The sequence below is a fragment of the Cnephaeus nilssonii genome (assembly GCF_951640355.1).
Source record: "Cnephaeus nilssonii genome assembly, chromosome: 8".
NCBI lineage: Eukaryota > Metazoa > Chordata > Mammalia > Chiroptera > Vespertilionidae > Cnephaeus > Cnephaeus nilssonii.
The window spans coordinates 83,215,925-83,239,779 of NC_137079.1; the positions used below are offsets into that span (position 1 = coordinate 83,215,925).

At 39.2% G+C, this 23,855-nt stretch overlaps 1 protein-coding gene across 1 annotated transcript; it reads left to right on the forward strand.

The window, feature by feature from the left end:
* Window positions 1–2,549: 2,549 nt before the first annotated feature.
* On the forward strand, window positions 2,550–22,477 carry FAM216B (family with sequence similarity 216 member B; the record flags this gene model as incomplete). The annotated part of the gene is made up of 3 exons (XM_079778496.1): window positions 2,550–2,648; window positions 5,853–5,973; window positions 22,293–22,477. The coding sequence occupies 3 exons, from the start codon at window positions 2,550–2,552 to the stop codon at window positions 22,475–22,477; spliced, it is 405 nt and encodes a 134-aa protein (XP_079634622.1).
* Window positions 22,478–23,855: the final 1,378 nt, after the last annotated feature.

Below are 23,855 nucleotides of genomic sequence, written 5' to 3' on the forward strand. Positions count from 1 at the left end.
CACATGTGCACATACATGTGCATGAGCACACAATGAGGAGAGAGGAGAAGAGAAGAGGAGAGGGGAGGGGAGGGGAGGGGAAGGGAGGAGAGGAGAGGGAGAATGTTTTATAGTCATGATCTCAGTTAATCAAACAACCTGAGGAGGTAGGTAGTGTTGCCAAGGGCAAAATTGTGAAGAGAGGGGGAAATGCTCAGGGTGTCCTTTCTGTGCCTCAACAACCGTAGTCCAATATGTCTATTCTTTTAATTATTAACTTTTTAATTATTATATACTCATCAGATTCTAAATCCTAAATTACATGGAAAGGAGACTTAATCATAAGCAGGTGTGACTTCATTTTGTATCTTTGTCAGGCAAGTGGCAAATAATGTCGCTAGGTTTAATAGTTGCTTTTTAGTATCCTATATAATAAAAGCCCAATATGGAAATCAACCCAACAGTGGAGGTTGCTTTGATGTGTACTGACCACGGGGGGGGGGGGGGGGCAGTGCGCTCCCACAGCGGGAGCGCTGCTCAGCCAGAAGCCGTGCTCTCCCGCCTCCCAGGCAGTGCTAAGGAGCAGCAAGCTGAGGGGGAAGGAGCAGTGAGCAGGCGGGTGGTAAGGAGCAAGGGGTCCCGGACATCCCCCGAGGGGTCCTGGACTGCGAGAGGGCGCAGGCCAGGCTGAGGGACTCCCCCCCCCCTCCATGCACGAAATTTCGTGCATGGGGCCTCTAGTAATGCTATAAAATTGCAAATCTAAATCTGCAAGAAATGGATAATGATGTAAAGGTATACTATACTGTCACTAAAAACCATATTTTATTGATTTTTATTTTTTAATATATGTTTATTGATTTCGGGGGGGGGGGAGAGATAGAAACATCAATGATGAGAGTTATTGATCTGTTGCTTCTTATATGCCCCCTACTGGGACTAAGCTCACAACCTGGGCATGTGCTATGACCAGGAATTGAACTGTGACCTCCTGGTTCATAGGTTGATGCTAAGCCACTGAGCCACACTGGCTGGGCTAAGAATCATATTTTAAAGGATATTTAAGGAGCTGGGAAAGTGCATAACACATAGGGTATGATCTCCCTTTTCTAAAATCACACAATGTACCCGGAAAAAGTAATAAAAGGAAATCAATTAAAGCCAACAGTAGTTATAAACAGTTAGGTTATGGATGATATTATTTTCTTCAAACTTTAATTATTTATGAATTTTTCATAATGACATCCATTAATTTTAGAATCAGAGAAAATAATAAATATTATTTGAAAATTTCAAGAAGTAACTACTCTGATAACCTACTTGTTTCAAACATAATTAAGCAGAGAAACAGAGGGCTCTGAATTATTACTCCCATTAAAAAAGGTATGAGAATAGAGCCCTGGCTGGTAGTTCAGTTGCTTAGAACATCATCCCAGTAGGCTAATGTGGGTTCGATCCCTGATCCCTGGTCAGGGCACATACCAAAATCAACCAAGGAATGCATAAATAAGTGGAACAACTAATCAATATTTCTCTCCCTCTCCCTTCTTCTCTCTCAAAAAATCAATTTAAAAAAATATATATATACATATATAAAAGAATGAGAATAGGGAAAAGCACAGAACTAAAGCAGCCTGTAGGGAGAGGTGGGGGAGATAAGAGATCAACCGAAGGACTTGTATGCATGCATATAAGCATAACCAATGGACGCAAAACTCTGGGAGGTGAGGGCATGTATGGGTGTGGGATGGGGGGGACAATGGTAAGATATGTACACATATAATACCTTAATAAAAAAAAAAAAGAGGAAAAATAAATAAATAAAGCAGTCTGATGAGGTCCCTTACTTTGAAACATGTGAGAAAATTTCTTATCCTTTGAAATACATAACATTTATTTATTTACTAGAGGCCCAGTGCACGAAATTCATGCACGGAGGGGGGGGCGGTTCCTCAGCCCAGCCTGAACCCTCTTCAACCTGGGACCCCTCAGGGGATGTCTGACTGCTGGTTTAGGCCCAGGATCAGGCCTAAACCGGCAGTCAGACATCCCTCTCACAATCCGGGACTGCTGGCTCCCAACTGCTTGCCTGCCTGCCTGCCTGATTGCCCCTAACTGCTTCTGCCTGCCAGCCTGATCACTCCCTAACCACTCCCCTGCCAGCCTGATCAATGCCTAACTGCTCCCCTGCCAGCCAGGTTGCCCCCAACTGCCCTCGCTTGCAGGCCTGGTCACCCCCAACTGCCCTTTCTCCTGGCCTGGTTGTCCCCAACTGCCCTCCCCTCCTGGCCTGGTCCCCTCAACTTCCCTCCCTCCCCCTGCAGGCCCAGTTGCCCCCAACTGCCCTCCCCTGCTGGCCATCTTGTGGCGGCTATCTTGTGACCACATGGGGGTGGCCATCTTGTGTAAAGGCGTGATGGTCAACTTGCATATTACCACTTTATTGTATAGGATTTATTTGTTTATTTATTTATTTGCTTATTTATTTACTTAGGTACATTCTCAAAATTGGTCAAACAAGTGCAATTTTATGCTATGCTTTGTTGTTCCTTGGAGTTACAGGATAAAGAATGGGAGAAAAATGGAAAAGACAGCAAAAGCTTCAGAAAGTTCCACAGATTCCTTGCATTCGAGTCCCTCCCTCTGCCTTTGACACTTCATTAATGAAGGTATAGCATGTTATTCACAGATGACTAGACCTTCTCTGTATCTCTTTCAAGGCTTGAGGAATTTCCATGTCTTTGTTTAGCTAGCATTTAGGAGAACATTGACCTCAATGTAGGCCTTCAGAGCATGTTGACAGTGCATGTGAGAGAATAAATGAGTGTGGAAATCTAACCCTACACCCATCCAGTGATGGGAAATTTGCTGATTGACCACACTCTTGCTCCTAGCTAGAAAGCCATATTAGTTCCTTTCAAAATTAGTTAAAGCCATTCTCATAATTACTCTTGATAAACATTTCAGTTCTCTGCCATCTCCTTTAGGAGGATTAAGCAACTGGATAAGAATATTAGAAAGTTACTGTTACTTCTTACTTTGGAAGTTGATAGTTCTAGTAAGAAAAATAAGTAGACTTTTTCATCTTATTAAAGAAAACCATAACTTTTAAGGTTTTATTTTTATACTAGAGGTCCGGTGCACAAAATTCGTGCACGGGGGGATGTCCCTCAGCCCAGCCTGCACCCTCTCAAATCTGGGACCCCTCAAGGGATGTCCGGTGAGATTGGACCTAAACGGGCAGTCAGACATCCCTCTCACAATCCAGGATTGCTGGCTCCCAACCACTCACCTGCCTGCCTGCCTGCCTGCCTGATTGCCCCTAACCGATTCTGCCTGCCAGCCTGATCACCCCCTAACCACTGATCCACGCCTTATCGATGCCTAACTGCTCTCCTGCTGGCCCAATTGCCCTTGACTGCCCTCCCCTGCCAGCCTGGTGGCCCCCAACTGCCCTCCCCTGCAGGCCTTGTCGCCCCTAATTGTCCTCCTCTGGAGGCCTGGTCGCTCCCAACTTCCCTCCCCTGCTGGCCCAGTCACCCCCAACTTCCCTCCCTTGCCAGCCTAGTCACCCCTAACTTCCCTCCCCTGCTGGCCCAGTTGCCCCTAACTGCCCTCCCCCGCCAGCCTGGTCACGCCCAACTGCCCTCCCCTGCAGGCTTGGGTCCCCCCAACTGCCCTCCCCTGCCAGCCTGGTGGCCCCCAACTGCCCTCCCCTGCAGGCCTTGTCGCCCCTAATTATCCTCCCCTGCAGGCCTGGGTCCCCACCAATTGTCCTCCCCTGCAGGCCTGGGTCCCCCACAACTACCCTCCCCTGCAGGCCTGGACACCCCCAACTTCCTCCCCTGCAGGCCTGGGTCCCCCCCCCCCCAACTGCCCTCTGCTGCTGGCCTGGGTCTCCCCAACTGCCCTCCCCTGCAGGCCTGGGTCTCCAACAACTGTCCTCCCTTGCAGGCCTGGGTCCCCCCACAACTACCCTCCCTTGCAGGCCTGGTCGCCCCCAACTGCCCTCCCCTGCTGGCCTGGTCCCCCCCAACTGCCCTCCCCTGCTGGCCTGCGTCCCCACCCAACTGCCCGCCCCTGCTGGCCTGGGTCCCCCCCCCCCCAACTGCCCTCCCCTGCTGGCCTGGTCACCCCTAACTGCCCTCCTCTGCCAGCCATCTTGTGGCAGCCAACTTGTGTCCACATGGGGGCAGCGGTCTTGTGTGTTGGAGTGATGGTCAATTTGCATATTACTTTTTTATTAGATAGCAAAATAGAAACTTCCATTGCATTTTGGAGTTTGCTCTTGAAAAAATTTTCTAACAAATATTTCAACTCCATATAAAATTTCTAACAGACAAAAGTCACTTTATTTTATAAATAATCTTAAGTTTGGATTTATTACATCATTATCAACTAGTTTTTAAAATTCTGTCATTGTTTTGAATTTTTTTGATCTGGGTGAACTTATTTTATCTTAATTTTTCTAGAATCTTGATGCCACTATCTCAGTTTTCCCATCTGCATATAATAAGCATGTAAGAAATATTAGGTGTATAATAGTAATTGATGCCCAGGCCTATTTTGTTCCTCCCTAGCATATGTGGCAGCCTTCTAAATGGTCTCCATGCCATTGGTCTTCCTCCTTTAAACTCATTCTCCAAAGCAAGGCCAGAATGATCTTTCTAAAATGCAAATCTGATCAGCTTAAGGTGTGACATTTTGGGCTTGATAATTTTTTGTCACAAGAGCTAGAGGCTGTCTCATGCACTGTAGGATGTTCAGCAGCATCCCTGGCCTCTACTTAATGAATGCCAGTAGCATCTCTCCTCCCTCTCACCATTTGTGACAACCAAAAATTTCCCGACATTGCCAAATGTCTCCTGAGGGTCAAAATTACTTCTGTTGAGAGCCACTGCCTTAAATAAGACCTTCAAAGATTCCTCATTTTTTTTTTAAAGGAAATCTTTAAACTCTTAATGGAGCATAAAAGTTTGCCATGATCTTCCCCTGCCTAACTCTACAGCCTTTTCCAGCTCAGACTCCATGTTCTAATTGAAGTAAAGGAAAAGTCTTCTTCCCAGTTTTTCCAGATATGTTGTGTCCTATAAGAAAAATTGTACCACTCTCTCCTTCTAATTAGCCCTTCATTTTCTTCTAGTCAGTGGTTCTCAAATATTAGTGTGCTTGTACCAAAATTACTCAGAGGACTTGTTAACTTTCAGAGTGCTGGGCCCCACCCCCAGAATTTCTGAATCTACATATAAACCTGGGGTGGGGCCTGAGAATCTTCATTTCTAACAAGTACCAGGTGATGGTGATGACTTTTAGAACCAGGATTCTGGTCCCTTCAAGGATTTCCTATTCACCCTGAAAAGTAGATATGTTGATCATCTCATTTAGAAAGTTACCTTGACTGCAGCAGGCAGAGTTTGTTTTCTTCCTGTTGAACCTTTATCACATTGCCCATCTCTTCATCTACTTATTTCTCCTGCTTACTGACAACTCTCAGTGGAAAGTTCTCATTTTACCCATCCAGAGGTCTGGCATACTTCAGGACCTGTGTAGATTCTCACAGCCTACCTTCCTCAAAAAGGACTATAATAAATGAATTCAAACTAAAAAATCCTTGGAACTTCCTCAGCCCAATACTTTGACCTTACTAAAATCTTAGCCATTTCACCTTTACACAGGCCAATAGAAGATTGTTTAATTAAATGAAGGAAGGAAACTACCCAATTCCTATTTTTCCAATTGTTTTATATGTGTATGGTGAGAATGAGAGAAAGAGGGAGAGAGCCATCTTATTGGAAGGAACGTCAGCTTTGCATACATCAACTCTTAATTCTATAAACACCAACTCATCAAAATCACCTACTGTGCTTTGATAGGACCTGACTCCAGGGCAGCAACGCTACTTTTACAGCATCATGAAGATTTACAACTCCAGGCCCCAGTGGGCGGCCCTGCAGACCCGCTATATTCACAGCCTTCAGCACCAGCAGCTGCTTGGTGAGTTTAACTACTTGACCTGCACCACACACCTCAAGAAGGGACTACTACACTGCAGCCAGAAGTCAAGTTTCCTGATAAAAATTTCAAGTAGAACGTTCTCTTCCAGCGAGCTATTTTACCAATGTGGTTTCCAAAAAATTATCCCTGACCATAGGAAGCAAGTCTCTGTGGGTAAATTAAGAGGATTTAAGAGGATGGATTAATATAAGATGTCAACAATTCTCTGAGATTTATAGGAACTTGATCTAGTGGAAACAGCCATGGCCTCAGGCAGATGGTCTAGGCTTAAAGCACAGATCAGCCCCTTGCTGGTTGCATAAACTCAGAGACTTGGTTTACTCAAAACAGGAATATTTATATTGTTGAGCAGTTACCATGTTCCAGACATTGTGCTTGGAGCTCTATATGTCCTTTCTCATTTTCTCCCCACTTTACAATTGTGGGAAGCTGTAGCTCCTCAGGTCACAAAGCTTGATCAAGACCACCCAGATAGCACATATCAGTTAGGATGATCACCGACAAAACTCAAGCATTTTTGTCCCTATCCTTCACTGTCTCTCCTCTTCTATAAACCTCATGGGATTTTATAAGCACAAATGAAATAATGGCTGTGAAAGACCTTATAGATCATAAACAACAGCCTACAGAAAAGTGTAATTGCTGTTAAGTCTCTTTTTTTCTCAAAAAAGTTTTGTCTTCAGCTCCTCTCTATTACGCTCTTCTTCTAACTCCCTTAGAGGTTTGTTTGTTTGTTTGTTTGTTTTAAGCTGTTACAGGATAGTGAGAAGCTAAGAAAACTCCCTAAGCAAGTGGAATAGGGAAACTGAGACAAGACAATTACAAAAGGTCCAACAGTTTGGAGAGCTTGCAGCTCGCTTGTAAATAACAAGCCATTATCTTCCCCAACCAAGGACACTTGAGAGCAAATGGCTAAACACCACTCCTCACTAACTAAAAGAATTAAGAAAGGAGGGGGAAGGAAAGGAGAAGAGAAGGAGGAATCTTAATCACCTAGAGAATACATAGTTTAAATCACCCTGAAACTAACTAAAAGCAGAGAAGAGGGAGGAGGGGGAAGGAAGAATGCAGTCTTATCTAGTCTCACTGTTTAAACAGAGAAGCCAGCAGTCTCAGAGGATTTAATTACCAAGTGCTTCTCATACATCCTGGGAAAGCCATAACAAAGTAAAAGGGAAAGAGACCTTCAGAGTTAACCTATACCTGGATAGCTAGCAGAGGAAATTTAAAATCTATAGAGAGAAAAGTATATAAGGCAGACACCCCCCTCCCCCACCACACTCACTCTTCAGATTAGCTGAGAGTCCATCTGTGCTTCATGCTGGATGATGATATGCTTGCCTTACTTCTTTAATAAATTCGCATGCTTTACTTCTTAATAAATTCACTTTAACACAATTAATCTGTAGTCACTCATTTGAACGCATTCATACGAGAAGACAAGAACCCAGGAGGGGACAGCTCTCTCCCTTCAATTCAGGGGCCTGTCCCATAACCTTTCCTGGTGTTTTTGGGTGCCTGTAACAAAACTACTCACTTGGCATTAGCACATCTAGTTATACTATTGTTTCTATATTTGCACAAAAGAAAAATATGTTTTTTCCAATTTATTTAATAACAAAAACAATGAGTAGCTATCTGTTTTTAGGACTTCCTATGTACCAACTACTGTTCTAAGCACTTTGCATGTATTATCTTGTTTAAAACTTAAACATGTTTACATAGTAGATGCCTTTATTACCCACATTTTACAGAAGAGAATATTGAGACATGGATAAGTTAAAAATTTTGACCCGGGTAATGTAACTAATAAATGGCAGAGCCAGGATTCAGCTGGTCCCAATGATTGTTAGAAGCATTGCAGAAACATCACCAAGTACTTTTGTTTGCATAGTAAAACTACTCAAAAGCCAGTGAACCTAGAGGCAGAATATTCAAAGTTTACTGCACATAAACTTCACCTCTGTATGTTATTAAAATGCAAATTTCAGGCCTAACTTTCTAAGTTTCTGATTTGAAAGGTCATTGGAGTAGAACTAGAAATCTGCATTTTTAAGAAGCATTATCATTTAGTTAATTTATTATGTTTTATTTTTTATTGAAAAATTTGTGGGTTACATTGATTAAAAAATTTATAGATGTTTCAGGGATACATTCTATAATATGTCATCTGTATAGTGTATTGTGTGTTCACCACTCGAAGTCATGTCTCTTTCCATTACCATTTATCCCCACTTTATCCTCTCCTACCTCCCACCACCACCTTTCCCTGTGGTAGTCACCACACTGTTGTCTGTGTCTATGAGGTTCTTATTTGTTTGTTTTTCATTTAACTCCTTCAACTTTTTCACCCAGACCCCAAACCACCCTTCTGACAGCTGTAAGTCTATTCTCTGTATCTATGAGCCTCTATATTGTTTGTTTATTTTATTCATTAGATTCCACATATAAATGAAACCATATGGTATTTGTTTTCTCTGACTGGCTTATTTCACTTAGCATAATACTCTCCAGGTCCATCCATGATGTTGCAAAGGGCAAGATTTCCTTCTTTTTTACCAATGAGTACTATTGATGGTCACTTGGGCTGTTTGCAAAACTTGGCTTTTGTAAATAACACTGCAATTAACACAGGGATACATATATTTTTTCATATTAGTGTTTTGGGTTTCTTTAGATATACTTCCAAAAATGGAATCACTGGGTCATAAGGCAGTTCAAGTTTTAATGTAACTCCACACTGCTTTCCATAGTAGCTGCATCAATCTGCACTCTCACCAACAGTGCATGAGGGTTTCCTTTTCTCCACATCCTCACCAACAATTTTTGTTGATTTATTGATGATAGCCATTCTGACAGAAGTGAGGTAATCTCATTTCCGTTTTAATTTTCATTTGTATGATGATAATGACTTGAGCAACTTTTCATATATCTATTGGCCATCTGTATGTCCTCTTTAGAGAAGTGTCTATTCAGGTCCTTTTTCAATTTTTAAAATTGGTTTGTTTGCTTTGGGGGGGATATTAACCCTTATCAGATGTATCATTGTTGAGTATGTTCTCCCATTTAGTGGGTAGTCTTTTCATGCTGTAAATGCTTTCCTCTGCTGTGCAAAAGTGATATAGTCCCATTAATTTATTTATATTTTTGTTTCCCTTACCCAAGGAGATATGCTGGAAAAATAATGCTATGAGAAATATACAAGATTTTTCTGCCTATGTTTTCTTCTAGGATTTTTATGATTTCTAGTCTTATATTTAAGTCTTTAATCCATTTTTAGTTTATTCTTGTTTTTGGTGAGGGAAGGTGGTCTAGTTTCATTTCTTTTACATGTATCTGTCCAATTTTCCAACACCAATTATTGAATAAACTGTCTTTACCCCATTGTATGTTCTTGCCTCCTTTTTCAAATATTAATTGACTATAAAGGTTTGGGTTTATTTCTGGGCACTCTCTTCTGTTCTGTTGATCTATATGTCTGTTTTCAAGCCAGTACCATGCTGTTTGATGACTATGGCATTGTAGTATAGTCATATCAGGTAGCATAATTCCTCCAACTTTGATCTTTTTTCTCCAGGTTGCTGTGGCTATTCGTTTTTGTCTTTTGTGTTTCCATATAAATTTTTGGAATTTCTTTTCCAGTTCTGTAACATATGTCATTGGTATCTTGATAGGAATTGTATTGAATCTATAGATTGTTTTGGGTAGTATGAACATTTTAATTATGTTAATTATTTTTATTCATGAAATGGTATATGCTTCCACTTATTTATGTTTCTTTCAATTTTATTCTTCAGTACAAATATTTTACATCCTTGGTTAAATTTATTCCTAGGTATTTCTTTGATGCAATTGTAAATGGAGTTATTTTCTTTGTTTCCCTTTTTGATAGTTCATTAGTGGTGTATACAAATGCAACTGATTTCTGGATATTTATTTTGTATTCTGCTACTTTACTGAATTCATTTATGAACTCTAGTCATTTTTAAGTAGAATCTTTAAGGTTCTCTATATACAGTATCATGTCATCTGCAAATAATGAGAGTTTTACTTTTTCCTTTCTAATTTGAATGCATGTGATTTCTTCTGCTTGCTGAGAGCTGTGGCTATGACTTCCAGTACTATGTTGAATAAGAGTGGTGAAAGCAGAAATCACTGTTTTGTTTTGTTTTTCCAATTCTTAAGTGAAAAGCTTTTAGTTTTACAGGTTGAGTATGATATTAGTTGTGTGTTTGTCATATATGGTCTTTATTATGTTTTGGTATGTTGAGGATTTTAGCATATATATTCATGAGGCATATTGGCCTATATAATTTTTTCTTTGTGGTGTCTTTATCTGGTTTTGGAATTAGGATAACGCTGGCTTCATAGAATCAGCTTGGGAGTCTTCCCTCTTCTTGAGCACTTTGGAATAGTTTGAGAAGAATAGATGTTAGTTCTTCTTGAATGTTTGGGAAAATTTACCTGTGAAACCATTCAGTCCAGTCCAGGACTTTTGTTTTGGGAGTTTGTTTGTTTTTTATTACTTCTTGATTTTCTTTAGTTGTCACTGGTTTATTCAGATTTTCTGATTCTTCTTGAGTCAGTTTTGGAAGTTTGTATGTTTCTAGGAATTTCACCATTTCATCCATATTGTCTAATTTGTTGGCATATAGTTGTTCGTAATATTTTCTTACAATCCCTTGTGTTTATGTGCAATCAGTTGTTACTTCTCCTCTTTCATTTCTGATTTATTTATTTGGGTCCTCTCTCTTTTTTTTTTTCTTCATGAGTCTGGTTAAAGGTGTGTCAATCTTGTTTATCTTTTCAAAGAACCAACTCTTGGTTCCCTTGATTTTTCAAGTTGTTTTTTTTTTTTTTTTTTTACTCAATTTGTTTATTTCTTCTCTGGTCTTTATTAATTTTCCATTTTCCCCTTTTACTCACTTTGGACTTTGTTAGTTGTTCTTTCTCTAGTTCCTTTAAGTGTAAAGTTATATATTTTTTGAGATTTTTCTTGTTCAGGGTAGGTCCATATTGCTAAGAATGTCCCTCTTAAAAATACTTTTGCTGTGTCCCATAGATTTTGGGTTATTGTGTTCTCAATTTTATTTGTTTCAAAATAAAAATATATTCTTCCTTAATCTCATTGTTAATCTATTCATTGTTTAGTAACATGTTATTTAGCCTTCACGTCTTTGTGTGTTTTTCAGGTGTGTTGTTTTTTTTCCCCGTGTTTGATTCCTAGTTTCATACCACTATGGACAGAGAAGATGCTTAATATGATTTCAATCTTTTTAAAATTATTGAGACTTGTTTTGTGTCCTAACATGTGGTCTATTGTATAATATGTTCCATTTGTATTTGAAAAGAAAGTATATTTTGCTGCCTTGGGGTGAAAGGCTCTGAAGATATCTATTAAATCCATCTGATCTAGTGTGACTGTTAAGGCCACTGTTTCCTTGTTGATTTTTTTTCTGGAAGATCTATCCATTGATATCAGCTCGCTAAAGTCTTTTATATGTCTATTGATTTCTCCTTTTATGTCCATCAAGATTTTCTTTATATATTTAGGTGCTCATATGTTGAGTGCATAAATGTTTACAAGGGTTCTATTGTCTTGTTGGATTTCTACTTCTATCATTAAGTAGTGACCTTCCCTGTCTCTTATATAGCCTGTTTTAAAGTTTATTTTGTTAAGTATAAGCATTGCTACTCCAGATTTTTAAAATTTCCATCTACATTAAAATATTTTAAAAGCATTACTAAAACTGGTCTTAGCCAGATGATTGTGACTGTAGGTGATTTGCAGAATGAATTTTTAACATCGTTAAAATATGGATACTACCCAAAGTAATCTACAGATTCAACGTAATCCCTATTAAAATACTGATAGCATATTTCACAGATCTAGAACAAATATTCCAAAAATTTATATGGAATCAAAAAGAACCCTAAATAGCCTCAGCATTATTGAGAAAGAAAAACAGCCGAAACCGGTTTGGCTCAGTGGATAGACAATCGGCCTGTAGACTGTAAGGTTCCAGGTTCAATTCCGGTCAAGGGCATATACCTTGGTTGCGGGCACATCCCCAGTAGGGGGTGTGCAGGAGGCAGCTGATTGATGTTTCTCTCTCATCGATGTTTCTAACTCTCTATCCCTCTCTCTTCCTCTCTGTAAAAAATCAATAAAATATTTGAGAAAAAAAAAAAAGAGAAAGAAAAACAAAGTTGGAGGGATCACAATACCAAATATCAAGTTATACTACAAAGGCATTGTAATCAAAGCAGCCTTGTACTGGCAAAAGAACAGGCATATAGATCAATGGAACAGAACAGAGACCCCAGAAATTAACTCACACCAATACAGTCAATTAATATTTGACCAAGGAGGCAAGAGCATACAATGGAGAAAAGATAGTTTCTTCAATAAATGGTATTGGGAAAATTAGTCAGGTACATGCAAAAAAATGAAACTACTAGTAGGCCACTAACATACCATACACAAGAATAAACTCAAAATGGATAAAATACTTAAATATAAGTTGTGAAATTATAAAAATCCTAGTAGAAAACATAGTTGGTAACATCTCAGACATCTCATGTAGCAGTTTTTACACCAATACATCTTCTAGGGAAGTGGTCGGCAAACTCATTAGTCAACAGAGCCAAATATCAACAGTACAACAATTGAAATTTCTTTTGAGAGCCAAATTTTTTAAACTTAAACTTCTTCTAACGCCACTTCTTCAAAATAGACTCGCCCAGGCTGTGGTATTTTGTGGAAGAGCCACACTCAAGGGGCCAAAGAGCCGGATGTGGCTCGTGAGCCTCAGTTTGCCGACCACTGTTCTAGGGCAAGGGAAACAAAGGAAAAAATAAACAAATGGGACTAAATCAAAATGAAAAAATAAATCATAGCAAAATAAATCATCAACAAAATAAAAAGGGAACCCATTGTATGGGAGAACATAATTGACAATGGTACATCTGAAAGAGGTTAGTGTTTTTGTTTTGTTTTGTTTTGAATTACATTTTATTGGCGTGACATTAGTCAATATGAACATATAGGTTTCATGTGTGGATTACTAATTTACAAAATCTGTATATAAGGCCATGTGCCCACCACCCACAGTCAAATCTTCTCCTGTCACCTCATATTAGGACCCCTTTCTACCCCTTTCTACCTGCCAACCACCACACTGCTGTTTGTATTCATAAGTTTCAGTTTTATATCCCACATATGAGTGAAATTGTACAGTTCTTAGCTTTTTCTATCTGACATTTCATTTCACATAATGTTCTCAAGGTCCATCCATGTTGTTGTAAATGACGCTATTTCATCCTTTCTTATGGCTGTGTAGTACTCCATTTCGTGTATATATACTACATCTTCTTTATCTAGTCTTCTATCGCAGGGCACTTTGGCTGTTTCCAAGTCTTGGCCACTGTGAATAATGCTGCAGTGAACTTAGGGGTGCATATATCATCATTGCATAGAAATGATTTTGAGGTTTTTGGGTATATATCCTGAAGTGGGGTTGTTGGGTCATATGGTAGCTCTATTTTTAATTTTTTTAGGACTCGCCAGACAACTTTCCATAGTGGTTGTACCAGTCTACATTCCCACCAGCAGTAAATGAGGGTTCCTTTTTTTCCACAACCTCTCCAACATTTTTTGTTGCTTGTCTTATTGATAATGGCCACTCTAACTGGTGTAAGGTGGTATCTCATTATAGTTTTAATTTGCATTTCCCTGATTGCCAGTGAGGTTGAATATCTTTTTATGTATCTATTGGGTGTTTTTATGTCTTCTTGGGAGAGGTGTAGAGAGCGCCTGAGAAGGCACATGGGCATTTCTTTAATTATTGTCAGCTGAATCCAGTGGCATTGGCAGAGCCACATCCTGGAAACACACTTTGCCAAAAGGCAGGAGTGTTGTCAGCTTGACCTTCAGCCCAGGTGCCAGGGGGTAGGTTTTGTTATTTAAATTCAGCCAAGCACCAGGAATGAATACGACCCAGGCCCACCCTAGAATGCGCATAATCTCCTTTGTCTTGACTTTCAGTACAACTTTCTGTTTTTTGCTGTATAAAATAAACAAGCTGTATTGGCTCTGGGTCCCTGTCCCTGTCAGAGGACAGTGGTCCCACCTGGCCCCAGCTTTTTCCTTCTATCTCTGTGTCTGTCTCTTTCTTTCATTTTCTCAATCCCCAGCAGCCCCTACTCAGGAACCAGATCGCTCTCTACCCGTGCTGGATGCGGAAAAGAGAGAAATATCCACAGAGAGCTATATTTTCAGGTCCTCTGCCCACTTTTTGATTGGATTGTTTATTTGTTTGGTGTTGAGTTTTATGAGTTCTTTATTTAGTTTGGAAATAAAACCTTTGTCAGAGTGACTGTTTGCAAATATCATCTCCCATCTGGTTGGCTGCTTATTTGTTTTGTTGTCCATTTCTTTTGCTCTGCAGAAGCTCTTCAGTTTGACATAGTCCCATTCATTTATTTTTGCCTCTTCCTCCCTTGCCTTTGGGGTCAAGTCCATAAAATGTTCTCTACTGCCCAGGTCCATAAGTTTGGTAGCTATATATTTTTTTTCTATGTGACTTATAGTTTCAGGTCTTATGTTTAAGTCTTTGATCCATTTTGAATTAATTTTTGTACATGGGGACAATCTGCAATCCAGTTTTATTTATTTGCATGTAGCTTTCCAGTTTTCCTAGCACCATTTATTGAAGACACTATCTTTATTCCAATGTGCATTTTTGGCTCCTTAGTTGAAAATTATCTGTACATATATGTGTGGTTTTATTGCTGGGCTCTCTATTCTGTTCCATGGATCTGTGTATCTGTTTCTCTGCCAATACCATGCTGTTTTGATTATCGTAGCTCTGTAGTATATTTTGAAGTCAGGTAGCATGATACCTCCAGCATTGTTATTTATTTATTTATTTTTTTTTCAGGATTGCTTTGGCTATTCTGTGTCTTTTGTGGTTCCATATAAATCTGATGATTTCTCATTCTATTTCTTTAAAAAAATGACATTGGGATTTTTATGGAGATTGTACTAAATCTGTATATTGCTTTGGGTAATATATCCATTTTAACTATGTTGATTCTTCCAATCCATGAACACGGGATATTTTTCCATTTCGTTGTGTCTTTTTCAATCTCTTTTAATAACGTTTTATAATTGTCAGTATATAGATCTTTCACATTCTTTGTTAAGTTTATTCCTAGATATTTTATTCTTTTGGTGATGATTGCAAAAGAAATTATTTTCTCCATTTCTTTTTCTGAAGTTTTGTTGTTGGCATATAGGAAGGCAATGGATTTTTGCACATTGATTTTGTATCCTGCAACTTGACTGTATTTGTTTATTGTTTCCAATACTTTTTCATAGAGTCTTTAGGGTTTTCTATATACAGCATCATGTCATCTGCAAAAAGTGACAGTTTGATTTTTCCCTTCCCTATTTGGATGCCTTTTATTTCTTTCTCTTGCCTTATTGCTCTGGCTAGGACTTCCAGTGCTATGTTGGATAAGAGTGGTGAGAGTGGACATCTTTGTCTGGTTCCTGATCTTAGGGGAAAAGCTTTCAGTTTTTCACCATTGAGTATGATATTGACTGAGGGTTTATCATATACTAGAGGCCCGGTGCATGAAATTCATGCATGGGAGGGGGTCCTCAGCCCGACCTGCACCCTCTCCAATCTGGAACCCCTCGGGGGGATGTCTGACTGCTGGTTTAGGCCAGATCCCTATGGGACCACTGGCTCATAATCACTCACCTGCTTGCCTGCCTAATGTCCCTAACTGCTCCCTTGCCTGCCTGATCACCCTTAACCACCTCTGCCTGCTGGCCTGGTCGCCCCCAACATGCATATGACTGGGGTCCCTAGGCCTGGCCTGTGCGCTCTCACAGTCCGGGAGCCCTTGGGGAAGCGAGCCTAAGCCAACAGTCAGACATCCTTAGCTCTGCTACAGAGGTGGGAGAGTTTCCCACCACCGCTGCTGCACTTGCCAGTTGTGAGCCCAGCTCAGGGCTTCTGGCTGAGTGGCACTCCCCTGTGGGAGTGCACTGACCACCAGGGGGCAGCTCCTGCATTGAGTGTCTGCCCCCTGGTGATCAATGTGTGTCATAGCAACTGGTTGTTCCATCATTTGATCAATTTGCATATTAGCGTTTTATTATATATGATGGCCTTTATTATATTGAGGTACTTTACTTCTATTACTATTTTATTGAGCATTTTAATCATAAATGGATGTTATATCTTATCAAATGCTTTTTCTGCATCTATTGACAAGATCATATGATTTTTTTTTTATTTTTATAATTTTATTGATTTTTTACAGAGAGGAAGAGAGAGGGATAGAGAGTCAGAAACATCAATGAGAGAGAAACATCGATCAGCTGCCTCTTGCACACCCCCCACTGGGGATGTGCCTGCAACCAAGGCACATGCCCTTGACCAGAATCGAACCTGGGACCCTTGAGTCCGCAGGCTGACGCTCTATCCACTGAGCCAAACTGGCTTCAGCAAGATCATATGATTTTTATCCTTTCTTTTGTTAATGTGGTGTATTACATTGATTGATTTTCAAATGTTGAACTATCCTTGTGCCCCTGGAATGAATCCCACTTGATCGCAATGTATTATTTATTAGTTGTACTGTTTTATTCCATTAGCTAGTATTTTGTTTAGGATTTTTGCATCTGTATTCATCAGGGATATTGGTCTATAGTTTCCTTTTTTTGTGTGTTATCTTTGCCAGGTTTTGGTATCAGGGTTATATTGGCCTCGTAGAATATGTTAGGAAGTATTAACCTTCTTCAATTTTTTGGAAGAGTTTGAAAAGAAGGTTTTAATTCTTCCTTGAATGTTTAGTAGAATTCACTGGTGAAGCCATCTGGTCCTGGACTTTGGTTTTTTGGGAGGTTTTTGATGGTTATTTCAATTTCCTCACTGCTGATTGGTTTATTTAGATTTTCCAGTTTTTCATGATTTAGTCTAGGAAGGTTATATATTTCTAGGAACTTATCCATTTCTCCTAGATTATTGAATTTGGTGGCATAAAGGCTTTCATAATATTCTAGTGTGATCCTTTGTATATCTGTGATGTCTGTGGTGATTTCTTCTCTCTCATTTCTGATTTTGTTTATATGGGTCCTTTCTTTTTTTTCCTTAGTGAGTCTAGTCAGGGGTTTTCCAATTTTATTAATCTTTTCAAAGGACCAGCTCTTTGTTTTATTGATTTTTATATAGTCTTTTTGTTCTCTATTTCATCTAATTCTGCTCTGCTTTTATTACGCCTTTTTTTCTACGAACTTTGGGTTGCTTTGTTCTTCTTTCTCTAGTCATTTAAGGTGTGATATTAGGTTGTTTACTTGGAATTTCTCTTGTTTTTTGAGATAGGCCTATAGTGATATAAACTTCCCTCTTATTACAGCTTTTGCTGCATCCAGGAGGTTTTGATATGTTGTGTTATCATTCTTATTTGTCTCTATATATCTTTTGATCTCACCTTATATTTCTTCTTTGATCCAGTCATTTTTTATTTATTTATTTTTTTAAATATATTTTATTGATTTTTTTACAGACAGGAAGGGAGAGGGATAGAGAGTTAGAAACATCAATGAGAGAGAAACATCGATCAGCTGCCTCCTGCACACCCCCCACTGGGGATGTGCCTGCAACCAAGGTACATGCCCTTGACTGAAATCAAACCTGGGACCATTCAGTCCACAGGCGGACGCTCTAGCCACTGAGCCAAACCTGTCAGGGTGATCCAGTCATATTTTAGTAGTATGTTGTTTAATCTCCACGTATTTGTAGGTGTTTTTTTGTTTGTTTGTTTTTACCTCCTTTTTGCAATTGATTTCTAATTTCAAGGCATCGTGATCAGAAAATATGCTTGGAATAATTTCAATCTTTTTTAATTTGTTGATGTTTATTCTGTGACCCAACATATGATCTATCCTTGAGAATGTTCCATGTGCACTGGAGAAGACTGTATAGTCTGATGTTCTGGGATGAAATTTTCTGTTAATGTCAATTATATACATTTGGTCTAGTGCAGTGATGGGCAACCTTTTGAGCTTGGTATGTCAAACTTCGCCAAAAAACTGAGCATAACTTGGGTAGTGTGTCACTTTGAGGAAAAAACAGTATTTCGCAAATATTTCATCCTCAGGAGCAGCAAATGTTTCATCCTCGGCATGCGGTCGCCTCAGCAGCTGCGTGTCATCAGAAATGGCTACGCGTGTCAGTGCTGACACGCGTGTCATAGGTTCGCCATCACTGGTCTAGTATTTCATTTACGGACGATATTTCTTTATTGGTTTTTTTGTTTGGTTGATCTGTTTAGAGCTGTCAATGGAGTATTAAGGTCTCCAACTATAATTGTGTTTTGATCTGTTTCTCCCTTTAGTTCTGTGAGTAGCTGTCTAATATATTTTGTTGCTCCCTGGTTGGGCACATATATATTAAGAAGTGTTATGTTTTCTTGATGTAGTGTTCCTTTATCATTATAAAGTGTCCATCTTTGTCTCTTGTTTTCTTTGTTATCTTGAGATCTATTTTGTCAGATATAAGTATGGCTACACCTGCTTTTTTGTGGATGTTATTTGCTTGGAGAATCATTTTCCATCCTTTTACTTTGAATCTACCTTTGTCTTTGCTGTTTAGATGTGTCTCTTGTAGGCAGCATACGGTGGGATTTTGTTTTTTGATCTACTCTGTTACTCTGTGCCTCTTTACTGGTGAATTTAGACCATTTACATTTAGGGTAATTATTGATGTATGAGGATTTCCTATAGCTATTTTATCTTTGGTTTTCTGGTAACTCTGTGCCTCCATTGGTTCTTTTCCTTTATGCTTCTATTTGTTTTTATTTGGTGGTATTCCATACATATTGCCTCTGTTTCCTCTTTTTTTAAACTGTATGTCTTGTTTGGAGGATGTCTATGTGTGGTTGCCATTAATTTTTTAAAAAGTAAAGTTGCATATATACCATAGTTTTTTCCCTTTTGAATGCATCTGGTCTTCATCTTCCTTTGCCTGTTCCTACCTGTCCCATTTCCACTTGTATGTGTTTGTTGTCACAAATTATCCTTATTTATGCTGCGAGTTTTTGGCAATTCTACTGGTAGTGTTATGACCTTATGTTCTTTGTTTCAGGTAGAATAACTCCGTTCAGTATTTCCTGCAATGGAGGTTTTCTAGTGATAAAATCCCTCAGCTTCCGTATGCCTGGGAATGTTCTTATTTCTCCTTCATATTTAAAGGATAATTTTGCTGGATATAATATGCGTGGCTGGTAATTTCTCTCTTTCAGACATTTGAATATTTGGTTCCACTTTCTTCTGGCTTGTAGAGTTTCTGCTGAGAAGTCAGTCAGGTGAAATTCTGATGGGTTTTCCTTTGTAGGTCACTTGCTTCTTTTCCATGGATGCTTTGAGGATTTTTTTCTTTGTCACTAATTTTTGACAGCTTCATTACCAGGTGCCTTGAAGAGGGTCTTTGGATTGAGGTAACTATGTGTTCTGTTTGGCTCTTGGATTCGAGGATCTAGTTCTTTCCAAAGATTTGTTAAGTTTTCATGCACTATTTGTTTTAATAGACTCTACATTCCTTACTCTCTCTCTTTCTCCTCCGCTATGCCTATGATTCTGATATTATTATTATTATTATTATTATTATTATTATTATTATTATTTGTATGGAATCAAAGAGGTCTCGTAGGGCTATTTTGTATTTCTTTATTCTCAGGTCTCTCTCTTCTTCCATCTGCATCATTTCTTGATTCCTATCTTCAATATCACTAGTTCTTTCCTCTAACTGGTTGGTTCTGTTTTCTATGCTCATCAGCTCACTCTTAATTTCTTTAATTGCCTGCTTCATTTCCAGAATTTCTGCTTGATTCTTTTTAAAAATTTCCATTTCTTTGGATAAATACTCATTTTGTTCATTGATTTGTTTTCTGAGTGAGCTGAATTGCCTGTTAGTATTTTCTCGTATCTCATTGAGTATTTTCAGAACTGCAATATTGAAATCTCTATCATTCAACTCACATAATTCCATGTGTTCCAGCCTGTTTTCTGGGGATTTTTCATTTTCTTTCAGGTCATAGTTGTTGTGGTGGTTGTTCATGGCATTTGCTGTTCTCCTTGTTTTCCCATTTATCTCTGAGGAGGTCTTTCTACTCTTTTCCAGTAGATGCCACTGAATTGCAAGATTTTTATCTTCTGTGTCCTCACAGTTTTGAGCCTCTGCAGCTTCCGTAGGGCTGTACCTCCTCTGCTGCTTGGAGGTGAAGTTTGTTTTTCCCTCACAGTAATGGTGCCCCCTGACCTCCAGGGGTCCAGTCTAAGCACTCCTCCTGGGGTTCAGTCACAGAGGGAAAATGTGTTTCTACTGCAACAGCTCTTGGCCTACAGATAATACCCTCCTATAGCCAACTCTGAAGGCAATGGGAAGCGAGTTTTGGGAGTCTAATCAGTGGCAGGGCTCTGCCATCTATTATCTTTGCCTGAAAGTCCACAGCCAGGCCCAGCCGTGGGGAACAAACCTGTAGGGAGGGTGTCTGCTGACTCACAGCTCACGCACGCAACTCAGACCCCATTCACAATAGTCCCCATGATTCAGACACTCTCTCACTGTTTGTGTGCATGACCACATAATGCCACAATTCCAGTGGCAACTCCAACAACTAGCCACTTGCTGGATTAGCTCTCTGTTAGTCCTTACCGGCTGAGGAAAGTGCCAGTAACTGCTGCTGCCAGTTTTCAGCTGCTCTGCAGACATGCTGCTGTGCTGTAGCCATATTCAGCTACCTTCCTTTCTCCTGTCCCTGCTTATGCCAAAGAGCCCACCTTAGTTGTTTCAGTGTGCAGGTCTCTCAGGCGTGCATCCCTGTTGAGCAGGGACTTCTTTGTTGAATTATATGTGGTTATTTTATTGAAATGTCAGGGGGAGAGGATAGACGTATCCTTATGCTCCATTCCTCTGACATTACTCTAAGAGGTTAGTTTTCAAAATATAGAAAGAACTCATAAAACTGAACACCAGGGAGACAAACAATCCAATATAAAATGGGCAAAGGAGCTGAATAGACACTTCTCCAAAAAGGATATACAGATGGCCAAGAGACATATGAAAAAATAATCACTGTCACTAATCATCAGAGAGATGCAAATTAAAACTGCAATGAGGTATTACCTTACACTTGTCAGAATGGTTACCATCAATAAATCAACGACAAGTGCTGGTGAGGATGTGGAGACAAAAGAACCCTAGTGCACTGCTGGTGGGAATGCAGACTGGTGCAACCACTGTGGAAAATAGTGTGGAGTTTCCTCAAAAAATTAAAAATGGAACTGTTGTTTGACCCATCAATCCCATTTCTGTGAATATATCCTAAGAAATCTGAATCACCAGTCAGAAAGAATATTTGTACCCCTATCTTCATAGCACTGTTATTTACAATAGCTAAGATCTGGTAACAGCCCAATTGCCCATCTGTAGAAGAGTAGATAAAAAATACTATGGTACATTCACACAATGGAATACTATACTCATTAAAAAGGAAGAAACTCTTACCCTTTGTGGCAACATGGGTGGACCTGGAGATTATTATGCTAAGCAGAGTAAGCCATTTAGAGAAAGAGAAATATCACATAATCTCACTTATATGTGGAATCTAATGAACAAAATAAACTGATGAACAAAAAAGGTCCAGAGGCACGGCTGCATGGAACAGAGGGACAGATCTCAGGTAGGAAGGGGATTGGAAGAGATTAACCAAAGAACACATGTGTATATGTACATAATCCATGGACACAGACAATAGTGTAGGGAAAGCCTTCACTTATCTGATGGGAAGGGGCTGGGTGGAGTGTGGGAAAGTGGTGGAATTAGGGGACATCTGTAATCCTGTCAACAATAAATAAAAAAGTAAATAAATAACACAAAGGGATTGAATATATCTGTTTCTGGACTGAACAAAGTTTTGCTACTGAAGATAAACAATTCACATGAAGATTCTTCATGGCTCAAGTCCCTGTCTAAATTATCTATCATGATAATCAATGACTGTATTTATTAATCTACTGAATGATAAATGCAAAAAAAAAGGAAAATATACTTCCTGTCTTAAAAAATCATATAATCTGGGTGTGCTAAAAACAACTGTTTTAATCCTGCAGACTAGAATAAATTTTGTGAATCTGTGAATATTTGCAGTGTTGTTTGCTTATTTGTTTTGTGAAATGGTTGACCTTAGAGTTTCTCTCATTTCTCCTCCTGCCCCTCCAGGTTATATAACTCAAAAGGAGGCCTTGGCTTGTGCTGCTGTCCTTAGAGATTCAGCCAAGAAAGCCTCGGCCAAGGGAGCTCCTCCAAGAACCATCTCCAGAAGGGCCTCAGTCATGACAAGAACATGGCTGTCAGCACTCCCTGTGTCTGTGGTTCCACCCAGGACCAAAAGCGCAGGGCTCTGATCCTTTGGGAACCATGACTTTACACAGCTGTAACAGGCTGTTTGCTCATGTACCCTGGCATCTAGTGAGTGCTTAGTGTATATTTGTTGAATGAGCGTACATAAAAACTTGTAATACAAAACCACAAATAAAAATAACCTTTCCCGCACATAAATTTTACCAGCAAGAAAAAGTTGAGAGGTTTAATGGAGCTAAGAGTAAATAAGCCTTTCACTCCACATATAATTATTTATAGAGTAAAATGACTTTTGAAGCTTTCAAAGTGAAAGCTTCTTTTGAATTAGAACCTCCCAGAGAAGTCCCAAGAACAGTGAAAGGGGAAAAGTCATCAGAGGGTGCCAGATCTTCTATCATTGGGTGATCATTCCCTGAAAGCTACTGACTGCACATACCGAAAATACCCAAACAAACACAGCGTTAGTACTGAGAATGCAGGGCTTCCGAAGCCATATCTTCACGGGCACAACTGGACTGTGCATTTCTATGTCTCTCTTCCTCTTTTCTTCCCCATCAAGCAACAGCAATCAACTTGGCCCCAAATCTTCTGGATCTTGCCTGACTCAACAATCCCTTAGCGTTATCTTGAAACTTACACTTATCAACCTGCTACATCTGGGTTCATTCTATATGCTATAATTGACCTTTGCATGAGTAAGAGAATTCAGGCACACATCTCCCCATGCAAATCAAGATACACTCATGCAGAAAAAAGAATAGCTTCAAAACACAAATTTATTTCTAATTTTTCCACGGCCTTGATGGTTTTAAATAAAGCACATAAGTCTATACAAACAAGCAAAAAATGAGATAACAACTGGTTCTTTGAAAAGATAAACAAAACTGACAAACCCTTAACCAGACTCATTAAGAAAAAAGAGGACCCAAATAAATAAATCAGAAATGAAAGAGGAGAAGTAACAACTGACACCACAAAAATGCAAGGGATTGTAAGAAAATATTATGAATAACTATATGCCAACAAATTGGACAATGTGGATGAAATAGATAAATTCGTAGAAACATACAAACTTCCAAAACTGACTCAGGAAGAATTAGAAAATCTGAATAAGAAAACTACAACTTTAAAAAATCAAAATAGTAATTTAAAAAAAATCTTGGACTTCACGGGTAAATTTTTCCAAACATTTAAGAACTGATACCTATTCTTCTCAAACTATTCCAAAAAGTTCAAGAAGAGGGAAGACTCCCAAGCTGATTCTATGAAGCCAGCATTATCCTAATTCCAAAACCAGATAAAGAGACCACAAAGAAAAAATTATAGGCCAATATACTTCATGAACATAGATGCTAAAATCCTTAACAAAATATTAGCAAACCAGATCCAGCAATACATGAAAATAATTATATACCATGATCA